The sequence below is a fragment of the Dendropsophus ebraccatus genome, chromosome 11, assembly GCF_027789765.1.
Source record: "Dendropsophus ebraccatus isolate aDenEbr1 chromosome 11, aDenEbr1.pat, whole genome shotgun sequence".
NCBI lineage: Eukaryota > Metazoa > Chordata > Amphibia > Anura > Hylidae > Dendropsophus > Dendropsophus ebraccatus.
In genome coordinates this window covers 12,516,602-12,530,437 of record NC_091464.1, presented here as the reverse complement: position 1 = coordinate 12,530,437, position 13,836 = coordinate 12,516,602, and the positions used below count along the sequence as shown (strand labels likewise).

The 13,836-nt window shown below is 46.3% G+C and overlaps 1 protein-coding gene across 2 annotated transcripts in view; it reads left to right on the top strand.

Moving 5' to 3' along the window:
- The window catches only part of PM20D1 (peptidase M20 domain containing 1), a 48,973-nt gene that overhangs the window by 21,869 nt on the left and 13,268 nt on the right, over positions 1 to 13,836 (top strand). Inside the window, exons 5-9 of one of the 2 annotated variants that reach the window (XM_069945290.1) lie at positions 2,183 to 2,316; positions 4,044 to 4,163; positions 5,701 to 5,776; positions 6,716 to 6,777; positions 9,111 to 9,209. In XM_069945290.1, coding sequence (XP_069801391.1) covers positions 2,183 to 2,316; positions 4,044 to 4,163; positions 5,701 to 5,776; positions 6,716 to 6,777; positions 9,111 to 9,209 — 491 coding nt within the window. The remainder of the gene's footprint in view (positions 1 to 2,182; positions 2,317 to 4,043; positions 4,164 to 5,700; positions 5,777 to 6,715; positions 6,778 to 9,110; positions 9,210 to 13,836) is intronic. The other variant, XM_069945291.1, reaches the window with a different exon arrangement.

The window sequence follows — 13,836 nt, the reverse complement described above, 5'->3', positions numbered from 1 at the left end:
TCCATGAAGCAATATGGTTTGATCAAATTATATACTAACTTCTGATGATGGTTTTTAATGTAGCTGAACAAGCTTTCGTGTCAGCAATGGGGCAATGTGCAGCCATTTCTGTCCTTTAGGCTTTGTGCATATCGTTGTAATCGTACTGACTTGAGGAACATAGATAACGTGTCAGTTTTACCATAGGCCGAACAGTGTAAACAAGAAACCCCTCAAAATAAAAGCAATTGCACCATTTTTCCAATTTCACTGCACATATAATTTTTTTCTGGTTTTGCAGCATATTTTATAGAAACATTTAAGGGGATATCCAGCTCTACAAAAAACATGGCCACTTTCTTCCAGAGACAGCCCCACTCTTGTCTCCAGCTTGGGTGGGGTTTTGCTGCTCAGTTTCATTGAAGTGAATGGAGCTTAATTGCAAACCGCACCTGAACTGGAGACAAGAGTCATGCTGTCTCTGAAAGAAAGTGGTCATGTTTTTGTAGCACTGGATAACCCCTTTAACCCTTTGAGGACCAGGCCCAAAATGACCCAGTGGACCGCGCAAATTTTGATCTTAGTGTTTCCGTTTTTCCCTCCTCACCTTCTAAGAGCTCCAGCACTCTGTTTTCTATCTACAAGCCATGTAATAGCTTGTTTTTTACAGGAATAGTTGTACTTTGTAATGGCGTCATTCATTTTACCATAACATGTATGATGGAATTCCAAATATATTATTTATGAAGATATAAATAGGTGAAATCGTAAGAAAGATTGCAATATGGTAACGTTTGGGGGGTTCCTGTGTCTATGTAATGTACTATATGGTAACAGCGACATGACACTATTATTCTATAGGTCAGTCCGAACACAACCATATGCAGGTTACACAGATTCTCTATTGTTATATATATTTTTTTTATGAAATCCTTTTTTTTGGCAATTAAATATTAATAAAATGGGCCTATTGTGACGCTTATAACTGTTTTATTTTTTCACCTACGGGGCTGTATGGGGTGTCATTTTTTCCGCCATGATCTCTAGTCTTTATTAATACCATATTTGTGAAGATCGGACGTTTTGATCACTTTTTATTGATTTTTTTAAATATATAATGTAACATACAATCGGTAATCTGCGCACTTTTTCCCCTCTTTTCGTGTACGCCGTTTACCGGTCACAATGACGCTTGTTATATTTTAATAGATCAGACAATTACGCACGCTACGGTATATTATATGTTTATCTATTTATTCATTTTTATATGTTTTATTTATATAATGGGAAAGGGGGGTGATTTAGACTTTTATTGGGGGAGGGGTTTTGGGGAAGTGTGTTAGTGTTTTGAACTTTTTTTTTTTTTACACTTTTGTTGAAGTCTTTTTGGGGGACTTGTACATACAATACTTAGATTTCTACACTGATGAATGCTATGCCATAGGCATAGCATTGATCAGTGTTATCGGCGATCTGCTCATTGAGCCTGACTGTGCAGGCTTAGAGTAGCAGATCGCCGATCGGACTGCACGGAGGCAGGTAAGAGACCTCCGGCAGTCCGTTTCAACGATCGGGACCCCCGCAGTCACACTGCGGGGGTTCCGATCGGTAAGTGACAGGGGACTCCCCCTGTCACTTACACTTAAACGCCGCGGTCGCGCTGCGATCGCGGCGTTTAAGGGGTTAATGACACGCTGCAGCGTGTCATTACCGGTGAGGTCCCGGCTGCTGATTGCAGCCGGCCCCCACCTGCTATGAAGCGCGCTCTGCTCCGGAGCGCGCTTCATAGCGGGAAAAACACCTAGGACGTAAGGTTACGTCATGGGTCGTCTGGGGACAGACTTCCATGACGTAACCCTACGTCCAGGGTCGTCTAAGGGTTAAGTCTGTATTTGCAAAGTATAATTGGTGTCGCAAAAAAATAAGGGCTCATGTAGGGGAAAATATGCAAGCACAGTGGCCTTTTAAACACGAGGAGGAAAAAACAAAAGCACAAAAATGAAAACTGGCTCTGTCCTTAAAGGGTTAAAAAGTTTCTTATTTCCTTGTTTTATTGATGTATGCATAGTCTATAGAAATGTTAGTGCCTATTTAAATGTGTTATTAACTGGACATTTTGGTGATGTTTTTATGATTACATCAAAATTGCTTTTCTATTTACTTCTTATTTCCTCACCTAATGTTTTTCTCCATTTGTTTTCAGGTGTCCGGACACAAAGGAGCTATGAAAATTGTCCAGATCCTACAATCTCGTGGAGTGAAGTTGTTGTTTGTTGTAGATGAAGGGTTAGCGGTCCTGGATGGAGTCATTCAGGGAATAAAGAGGCCTGTGGCACTGTAAGTTATTAGACAAGTCCATGATGATTTTTCATCAGTCCCGTTACTCCCAGCCTATTGAACAACCTATATACAACCCTGTTTATGCTCACAGATTTCCACACAGTTAACTTTACTCTTCATTAATTCACTGTTAGTCTAGGTTTCTTGGCAAACCTAGGGTGGCATCCAACTTCTGCAGTCTTCAGGAGTCAAATGCCGAGCTTTCTGGTTCAGAGAACGCTGCCGAACCTGAAGAGTTCAGCAGTTTCGCTTAACACTGGTTATAACATAAATCAGTCAGCTGTATGCAAGGGAAGCTGCAGCATTATCTGAAACACAGGCCTTGCTTCTCCATTGGTGTGGTGACCTGTGACCTCTGCATGTCTTTTCTGCGTCCTCCTCCGCCTCCCTCCCTGTTAGGGTACTATTACACGGAACGATAATTGACCGATTTGGACGATTATCGCTCCATGTAAAAAATACAACGATCAGCCGATGACAATGATCATCGGCAGATCGTTGATATAGGTTTGGACCGATTTTCATCGGGCGCAGACATTGCACCGCTACGTGTAATAGCCGTGCGCGGCCGGCGACTGATTATATACATTACCTATCCACGTTCCAGGGCTGCGTTCCGGGTCCTGCGCGCTCTACCTTCAGAGTGGCCTGTCAGCTGACAGGCCGCCCGGCCAATCACAGGCCGCGGCGGTCGCGGCCTGTGATTGGCTGAGCGGCCTGTCAGCTGACAGGTCACTCTGAAGTTAGAGCGCGCGGGACCCGTGGAGAAGAAGACTGCAGCAGCAACCCTGGACCATGGATAGGTATTGTATATAGTTAAGCAAGGGCTAAAAGGACATCGGTAACTATGTCCCTGCAGCCCTTGTTTAACGATTATCGGGCCGTGTAATAGGTCCAGTAAACGAGCGACGATCTAGCAGATCGCTGCTCGTTTACAGGTATTATCGTGCCCCCATCGGCACGTGTAATAACACCCTTAGTGTTCTCTCCTCTGTATCTCTTTCCTCCATATCTACTCCATCTCTATCCCCGGCTACCCCGCAACACTCCTGTCTGCTCATTGACTCCCTGATTAGCTACTACACTTCATGTGTATTCCAAAGTCACTAGAAAAAAATCTGATTAAAATAGACAATTTGTCTAAATTAGAAAACAATTTTTGAGCCATATTGCCCAGCCCTAGCTGTAAAATATAAAATGTTTTTCCCATATCTTTAAGTCGTTTTTCAGGCAGAATTTGCTGATGACTCTCAGCACCCGCACTGATCAGCTGTTTGTCATCTCAATACACAGTGGGAGGAGTTTGTCTCCGTTCATTGAGTAACAGTGGTGATGTGTAACTGCAGCTCCGCTCCTATTCACTTGAACATGAGCTGAGCTGCAGTCATACATCGCAATAGCTACACAATGTATAAAAACAGACTCTGATCACTGTATTGCTGCGCTGAACAGTGTCTTAGCAGCATTTAGTATGTGAGGAATAACTGCTGAGGTATGTAATAAGGGATGTGTATCATCAAGAATAAACAAGGCAAAATTGTGTGTGGTTAGGCATGTTCGTTTTTTTGTTTACCTAAAGGTTATGTTATCTTATTCCAGACTGGATTTTGAGGACAAGCAAACCATATATGTAAAGAGTATTTTAAGGACTTGGGTGTGACGAATATGTATCGGCATGAGGTTTAATTTACAAATAAGTGAACACGCTTTGCCTTTTTTTACAGGATTGGCACCACTGAGAAAGGATCTATTACTTTGAACTTGACTGTAAACCAACCTCCTGGGCATTCATCAATGCCTCCTGCTGAGACTAGCATAGGCATCCTTGCAGCAGCTGTGTCCAGGTAATGAGCCATATTAGCCACAAGGGAGAATGTATAAGCAACGTATTAAACAACCTGACATTTGCTGGAAGTGAGTGCTGACTTGCTGGGCCCGCTTACCAAGCCTATTAGACGACTTAATAATCGTGCTGTTAGGGCTGCACGGACATTGTTAGCAGTTGCCGTGCAGCACTTGCTTTAAAGGGGTAGTGCTGCGCTAGGAAATTATTCACAGAATAACACACGTTACAAAGTTATACAACTTTGTAATGTATGTTATGTCTGTGAATCGCCCCCTTCCCCGTGTCCCCCCACCCCCGCATGTGTACCCAGAAGTGTGGTGCATTATACATTACCTGATCCGTGTCGGGACGATCGGAGAGCTTCATCCGTCCGTCCGAAGATGACGTTGGGGCACAGACGATCAGGGACAGGGGTCGGCACGTGACAGCTATGTATAATCCACCACACTTCCGGTGTAATGTGTATTATTCTGTGAATAATTTCTTAGCTCCGCTCTACCCCTTTAAAGGAGAAGTCCGGCGCTAGGGACTATTTTTTAAAAAGGCAGGGGAGGAACATAATAAACCATCATAACTCACATGTGCCTCTCCAGCACCGGAACACAGCTCCGGGATCTCCAGCGCTCTAAGCGTCACAATCCGGTTGATGGACTGGCCACTCAGCAAGTCAGTTATGGGAGTGGGACACTGGAAAGGTAAGTAGTGGTATCTTATTATGGCCCCCCTCCCCTGCTGGCTGCCAGGTTTTTAAAATGGCCGGACTTCTCCTTTAAAATGGCAAAATAATAAAAATGTTTTATACTTACCTATTCACGGTCCCCTAGTGTCCTCCTGTCTAATGACAAACGTCTCAGCCAAACACTGGCTGCATCCCTGTCCCGTCACAGTCAGTGATTGGCTGAACGGCCTGTCACTTCAGAAGACTGGCTTGAAAGTGTTATTTTACTTTTTATTCTACGTTACACTGTCATCAGACGTTATTTTCAAACTTGCCGAAAGACAGCGATCAGCTGATTATCGGCTGCTTGGCTGATTGTTGTCTTTATTACACTGTGAGATGTCAGCCATTATTGGCCTGATAATGGCCCTGTGTAATAGGGCCCTCATTATTGTTCTGGTAGTCATTGCCGCCCCTGCATTTACAAAGCTTATCAAATAAGGGCTATCCTCCTTTGTCTTTGTAACATAGTTTGTTTCAAGATTTCTGCCTACAGTCACTGAACCTTTATTATTTATTTCCAGATAAGGAAATAAATCCGTCCTGCTCATGTGATGGACTTTGCACTTTTTTTTGGTCAGACAAGTAGAAATATTGGAGCTCAGACAATATGGCTGCCTCCACCCATAATAATAGACAGGAAATAAAAACTGTAAACAGATTAGGAAAAATAAACATGAGTTTCTGACTATAAATGTATAGTAAAAAAAATCAAGGTCATACACTTTAATACAATGCTGTTTTGTGTTGTTGTTTTTTTTCCTCATTTATTTTAATTGTAGCTTTTACAATGTTATTATTTTTCATACCTACACAGATTGGAGAGAAATCCAATGCCAAATATGTTTGGTGAAGGTCCAGAGGCCTCCATGTTTGAGCAGCTGGCAGGAGAGGTAACCTTTATGATTCCCCCACAGTACCATTGTCATTTTCCTTTTATACTAGTCATTTTCAGGGGACTGGTTTTCTAGGCTGAAATGACTGATGACTTGGTCTACACCCCAAACACAGTGAACAGGAGTGGAAGCTGTTCACCGTTCATTGCACTGTTGTGAAACCTTGTTACTGCAGCTCGATTTCATTCACTCCAGTGGGAGCTGAGCTGCAGAGTAATGTGGATCCACCACTACACAATGAACTGCATGTGGCTTCCAGCCCATTTACTGTGTAATGTGAGGCATCAAAATGTCTGATCAGTGGGCTTCCAGACAGGGCCGGCATCCCCAAAAAAGAGTTAAAGTGTAACCATCATTTGAAATGCGTATAGGTGGGGTCCAGGTGGTAAGACTGAAGAAGTGCTTGAATGAAGGGGCATATGTGCTAAGCAGTGTGCGCTCTGCCCCTTCCTCTCTACTATACGGAGATGAATTTCGTCGACTGCTAATATGAGCGGTGTATGGGATTATAATGGGAGCCTATGGAAAAGCAAGCCAGAAGTTGCACAGGCTCTATTATCATTCAGTGAACTGCAGTTATAGCGGAGATGAAGGGGCAGAGTGTGTGCTGCTAAGCACTTCTGCCCCTTCATTCTATCGATCGGCAGGGGTCTCTGCACCTGGACCCGCTATGACATGTCAGAAGTCCCTACAAATGATAGTTACACTTTCAATCAAAGTTAATCAATAAATTACATAAATCCCAAAAGTGCAAGTTAATGAATAAGTTATACGAATCTGTTAAAAAACCTTAAAAGAAAAATAGTAGTTATGGCTCTTGCTTGGTTGACAAAGCCTAAAATAGGCCGCTCACTAAAGGGTTGAAAAGAAAAGAAAAAAAAAACGTATACGTGCCTGATGAACGTATATACAATGTGCTGTCCTCCTCTCTTACAGTTTGTTTTCCCACTTAATGTCATGATGGCGAACCTGTGGCTCTTCTCTCCAATCATCAGTAGGTAAGAAGCCTTCATTCTGAAGTACAGACATGTATCATACACCAATCAGCCATAATATTAAACCATTAAAAACTTTTTTGCTCATATGATGCATACTCGCCAGCACTATCCCTGCTGTGTCATCTGTTTAATCGCAGCTCTGTTATGTCCACTCATTTCATTATTGCATCTGAGTCATGTGACCTCTGATCAGCCACCATCTTGACTTTCAGATTGCAAACTGCGTCCTCTCCCTTTTAAATCTGATGACAATCCCATGGTGCATCACCACAGCATTACATGTTCAGCCAGGGACATCTCTGCTTGCCGGGAGGACAGTGTGTTATTCTCTATCTCTGTAAGCTAAGAGACTGTAAGTATATAGTCAGGGAGGCTGAACTGTCGTCAGTTTTATTAAAACTGTGTGACAGGAGTTGCATAAATATCATCAGTAACCGTGAGCCGTAACAGCAGCCAATGGCGGGGCTTCAGTGGTCTTGGACCATACTACCAGCATCATGGCTTTCATCGCTGAGCAGTACTGCCTGTCATTACAGAGGGCACTGATTGGCTGAGAAGTGAGTAAAGGTTTTTTGTTTTTTTTTTTATAAAACAAGTTTAACTGGACCAGAACTTTGGGGGAGAATTGCCTGAATTAGTTTGAATATAAAAATGCTTTTCTGTAAGGTTGCATTGTGTGAACAGGGCATTTGCTCCATTCCACGTTCACAACATATAGACACCTCAGAAACTAGGCTGAGCTCAGTTATGTCATCTCTGAGGCCAAAAGGCACTGCATACCACCCCAAAAACACCATACCAACAGTGATGTTTGCAGCTGGGAACACAGCCAAGGAAAAACTCTATTGGTTTTAGAGAGAAAGAATGGTCTAGCCAGTCACCTGACCTTAATCCAATAGTAAATCTATGGAAGAAACTGATGCTAACCTCTACATTGGGGGTCCAAGGCCTCTACGAAGCAAGCTCAACAGCGGGGTCTTCACTGTTATTGGTGGGCTGCAGCATTCATGCTGCCGTCTGTCATTAACCCTTTCTGTTCCATAATTTTTTATCAAAGGTTTTAAGTATAAACATGTACAAACATACAATAAAAGTAAGCGGACATATGGTAGAGAAGTTCACAGGACTCAAGCTAGGTAACATATTAGTAAATCAAAGCATGAATTAAGAGTCCATTGTCCATATTAGTTGTTCAGGGCGAGTAAAACAAGTTTAAAGAGTCACCCATGGGAGAAACAACAAACAAAATACAGCACATAACTTGGCAACCAGCCAAACAACGGCGTGTGGTTCTACTTTAAGTTAATAAAACAGAATAATACCAGAATGTTTATTATCCTGTTTAGCAAAGACAAGTGATCTAGTTGGTAGTGTTAAAGGGGTACTCCAGCGGGGGGGGGGGCACTTTTTCGCTGGGACCGGGGAGGAGGTGGCTGAGGGAAAAGACGTCCACTCACCTCCCCGATTCCAGCCGCGGGTCCCGCATCGCGGCGCTCCGGTTCCCGGCCGCTTCCTGGTGTCACGTCTCAGGCCCGCGTCAGACGTCTCAGGTCCGCTCAGCCAGTCAGTGAAGGAGGCGGGAACCGTTTCAAGTGTGCTCAGATCCCGTCACTGACTGGCTGAGCAGACCTGAGACGCATCATCTCAGGCCCGCATCAGACACCAGGAAGCGGCCGGGGACTGGAGCGCCGCGATGCGGGGCCTGCCGCTGGAATCGGGGAGGTGAGTGGACGTCTTTTCCCTCAGTCACCTCCTCCTCGGTCCCAGCAAAAAAGTGACCCGCCCCCCCGCTGGAGTATCCCTTTAATCTAGGCATGGTGAGAGGTGGTAAGATTGATATCTTTATCTCCTATTGACGATATCAAGGGAGAGGTTGCACACAGTGGGGGGAGGATAGCCAGGGTGACCACTCCTCTGCAAACTTCTCATATCTCATGAAGCCGAGTGCTATAATACGCTCGTACATAAAAGTATTGTTTAGGGAACTAATGACCTCTTTTATATCAGGGGGAGTGGGTGTTTTCCAAGTCATTAACCCTTTCAATGCTGTTGATCGCTGCATTTAAAAGTCGGCGACAGGAGCTGTGCTCCTGTCAATGTCCGATCTGGACCCCTACAGTGTGACCGGAGGGGTGGCGGGGGGGGGCGGGGCGTTTGATTGTTTTCCCTGACTGCCTGAGTCCCTGACTGCCGGAGGTCTCTTACTTACCTCTGTGCAGTCAGCTCTGCAATCTTCTAATAGAGTCTGCCTCAGGCAGACTGTATAGTGAACATTTATTAAGACTGGTGTACCCCAGCCTTAGATAAAGCCCTGTCCCCTTTTTCTCCGCCAGATTTACTGAGAAGAGCACGCCTCTTAGTAAAGCCGTCCAGCCCAGTGCAGGCTTTGCACAAAAATCGCCTTGCCATGCCCCCCCTTTAGCGCCCATTGGGTAAGTGGGAATTGCCGCTGGCGTACGCCACAGAGCAGGTAAGAATCAGCGCCTACTTTGTGGTATACACCCAGGGCACAGCCTTCATAAGTCTTCTCTGTGTGAAGATGGCAGGTAACCCAAATCAATGCTATGCAGTGACAGAGCAGTGACGCAAAAAATGCTTTAGATTGCATAAAGAAGATGCGACACTGTTGAGTAGTATTAAGTGAAGATGCCGGAGATGTTGGGTTTCGGCAACATTCTCTAACCCTGAACTCTCTGCATTTGACTTCCTGTAGCTGTGTAAGTTGGTTGCTGCCCAAGTCTTGGAAAACATGGATACAGCCATAGACTAGTGATTGGGTGATCATGTTTCCAAGAGCTCATCTTGGGGATGGGGGGGGGGCTGGAGCTTAGTATGTATGTTTTTGTCTCTGACCCTGCCCCAGCAACATAATAACTTTTACCCTATGGCTTAAATACCCCTTTAAAGGTGTTAACATGGTCTCTGGATTTCTTGAAGGGGTTATCCTTGGTTCGAAAAACATGGCTGCTTTCGTCCAAAAACAGCACTGCACCTGTCCTCGGGTTGTTTGTGCTATTACAACTCTGTTCCATTCACTTTAAAGGGGTTATCCCGCGCTACAAAAACATGGGTTTTGAAACTCAGTTCCATTGAAGTAAATGGAGCTTAATTGCAAACCACAACTGAACTGGAGACAACAGTAGGTGGAAAAGTGGCCATGTTTTTGTAGCACTGGATAACCCCTTTAATGGAACTTAAAAAGTCACTGTCGTTAAATTTTTTTTTTTTTTTTTTTTTTTTTCCAGAAATCAATAGTCCAGGCGATTTTAAGAAACTTTGTAATTGGGTGTATTAGGCAAATATGCCATTATCTGCATTTAAAAAGGATTTTCCCAGGTCCTCCCTCCTCTCTTTTGTCATCCACTGCTCACAATCAGTTGGATCCTGTCTGTGCTATGGAGAGGGGAGGGGGGAGGAAGGAGATTAGTTGGCAGCAGAGCGCAGAGAACAAAGGATTACACCACAGGGAGCTGAAAGCCAGTGTTCAGAGGTCAGAGAGGTCAGTGCTGACGTCAGAGGAGATAGCCTGGTGATGCAGTTGTAAATTAACTCTCTGTTGTCCTGTTTTGGTGCCTCATCTCCCTCCACCCCTCCCCTCTCCCCTCTCCATACACAATGGTGAAGACAGGGGGGGGGAGAGCTTCAAACTGCTTTTTCATGATAAAAATGCATTTCTCGTGCGTCTTATTGGGGGACACAGATACCATGGGTATAGGCTGCTGCCACTAGGAGGCGCTGACACTAAGAGAAACAAAGAAAGTGACTCCTCCTGAGCAGGATATACCCGCCCACAGGCACTGAGCTAAACCAGTTTAGCTTAGTGTCAGTAGGAGGCAGACACAGGTCTGGGTTCTCCAGACCAGTTTCTTCCTTTATGTTTAGTTAGTTAGATTTTCTTTTTCCTTCTAGGTTCTATGGATTCTTGGGCACGGTGGGTTATCTAAAACTCACCCTGATCCCCCCACTATGCGACCAGGGAACAGACCATAAATGTAAATGGGCTGTGACCCCTCGGTCGCCACCGGCCGGCAACGTGACACCAGGGCCCCAGATCAATCTGGTCGCCTCTCTGCGGACTCTGTATCCGCACAGCCCCTTCCCGCCTCGCCCCCCAGAGCTTGGCGCGTAAGGTGAGGCACCCACCGGCTGAAGACAGCAATGGTGAGTATGGGCTCCTAGGTGAGTATATTCCCCCTGCCCACCCTCCCAGGCCGCCATTTTACTCCACATAGGCAGCTCTCCCTCTCCAGTCACTTGCAGCCCTCCCCAGGCAGATGCTCCTCTCCTGACATTTTCAGGGTCTCCCCTCAGTCAGTAGCAGCCCAGCCCTTCCACCATTATATTTTCATTAGTGTCTCTCTCTGTGTGCTATGGGTTGCACTGTGAGGGATGTTCCTCCCCTGACTGGGTGCTGCGCAGGCCACAGTTTCCCGCACTTTTCCTTTCATGTGGCTCCAGAGACCATACTAAAGGATGCTCCGCCCCTTTCCCTAAGCCACGCCCCTTACCGGGTGCCGCGGCATCCTCCTCTATTGTGGCTCTCCAGAGTACACACAGGGCTACCTCCCCCCCCCCCTCCCGGTATGCCCCGCCCCCTTTCGGGCGCTGCGCGGCCCACTTCATTCCTTTTATTATGTTTGGAGCCTGCGCTGGGGAGGCCCCGCCTCTTCCGGTAGGCCCCGCCTTTTTCGGGTGCCCTGCAAGTCGGAGAATTGCCGCCTTCTTACAAGCTGTGGAGCCTGTACTGAAATGCTCCGCCCCCTCCCGGTAGGCCCCGCCCCCTTTCGGGAACCAGGCGGCCCACAGCATCCCACCTTAATCTTACTTGTGGCTCTCTGTGGAGCCTTCACTGTGGGATGCCCCGCCCCCTCCCGGTAGGCCCCGCCCCTTTTCGGGTGCAGCGCGGACCGCGGCATCCCCCCCTTATGGCTCTCTCTGGAGCCTGCACTGAGGGATGCGGCTTCCCCCCTCCCCCTGCCACATGTGTGTATGTGTGTGTGGTCTCCTGATGGAGCTACCACACACACTGTTCTCTATTCCAGCAGCCTGGGACACAATGCATCTCTCCTGCCACCTACTGGTGGAAGTGATAATTACACCATTACATATAGGAAAATGGCTTGCATCAGGCTTTATTATGTCCTAGGTTCCTTGCACTGTTCCAGCAACCCTTAGGCAGCAGATCCAGCATTTTTGGTGCTGGTTGACCCCTCTGTGTCAGATTTTATATATATACAATTACATTAATACATATATACAACCACACAAGCACACAGACACATTCCCCATCAGATTCAGTGTTTCTGTGCCCTCAGAGAGATCCTTCTGCTACATGGTGTCACGCAGAAAACAGAACCAGACACATTACCCGCTATCAGGCGGCGTATCTGTGCTCTGACCAGAACCCTCTGCTACATGGTGTCACGCAGGAAACAGAACCAGACACATTACCCGCTATCAGGCGGCGTATCTGTGCTCTGAGCAGAACCCTCTGCTACATGGTGTCACGCAGGAAACAGAACCAGACACATTACCCGCTATCAGGCGGCGTATCTGTGCTCTGAGCAGAACCCTCTGCTACATGGTGTCACGCAGGAAACAGAACCAGACACATTACCCGCTATCAGGCGGCGTATCTGTGCTCTGAGCAGAACCCTCTGCTACATGGTGTCACGCAGGAAACAGAACCAGACACATTACCCGCTATCAGGCGGCGTATCTGTGCTCTGAGCAGAACCCTCTGCTACATGGTGTCACGCAGGAAACAGAACCAGACACATTACCCGCTATCAGGCGGCGTATCTGTGCTCTGAGCAGAACCCTCTGCTACATGGTGTCACAAGTAGGACGGAACCAGACACATTACCCGCTTTCAGGTGGCGTATCTGTGCTCTGAGCAGAACCCTCTGCTACATGGTGTCTCGGTAAGTACATGGAACCAGACACGTTACCTGTTTTCCAGGCAGGGTAATTGTGCTCTGAGCAGAACCCTCTGCTACATGGTGTCACAAGCAGGACACGAAACCAGACACATTACCGTTCCTAGGGGAACTACTGTGTTCTCGGGGCAGAATCCTTTGCTAATTGGTGTCGCAAACAGGACATGGAACCAGACACATTACCTCTTACTATGTGGTGTTCCTGTGCTCTCACTACAGAACCCTCTGCTACATGGTTTGTCATGCAGGTTATGGGACCAGACACATCACCCATTGTCAGTTGTTGTTCCTGTGTTACTCAGATGTCCTCTGCTACAGGACATCATAGGTACAACACATATCCGGTCATTCACATCACCCATTAGCGGGTAGTGCTTCAGACCTGCCTCTCATCTTCATGAAATAAGGAAGATTCCTTTACTGCATGATGTCACATAGATAGAACCGGACACGCTACCCCCTCCCAGATGGTGGTACAAGGTTATTCAGAGCTTTGCCCTCTGCTGCATGATATGGATACAACTACCTGTAGTTCAGTGTGCACAGATTGGGGTATTCGGTTATACGATATAACACCTTCTTCAGGTCCACTCACTATACTGGTGATGCTGGGCTTTTCTCGTGTCCAGTTCACATTTACGTTGGGACACAGCCCTGATCTCTTCCCTGCTCCCAGAGCACACACTGTAGACCTATGTTACATGTCTGCTTACATGTCTAACCAGGTACATTACCTGCTTCCAGTCCAGGTATTTGTATCTCTTGTATGCTGGTCCTCTGTTACTTACTGCTTGCAGCTAGTCTGCTCGTGTTACCCTGTATATTACCTTTTCCTCCTCGTAGGACTTACATGATCTGTGCCTGTCACTTCAGGGGATCATCATAGGGTAACCTGTTACTACACCATGTTGTCTTCTATATGTTTCCCTTGACAAGTCTAATTACCTGCTCTCAGGCATCGTAACCTTGGTGTCTTCCTGTTGGGCTGTATCATTTCTAAAGCCCTAGCATCCTGCTACATGTCCCACTACAGGTGGCCGGCAGCATACAGATCCGGTCACTATTTCTCCTGGTACTGTCAGGGCGGTTCTTCTGTCTTTCATCTGGGCATAATGGCCAC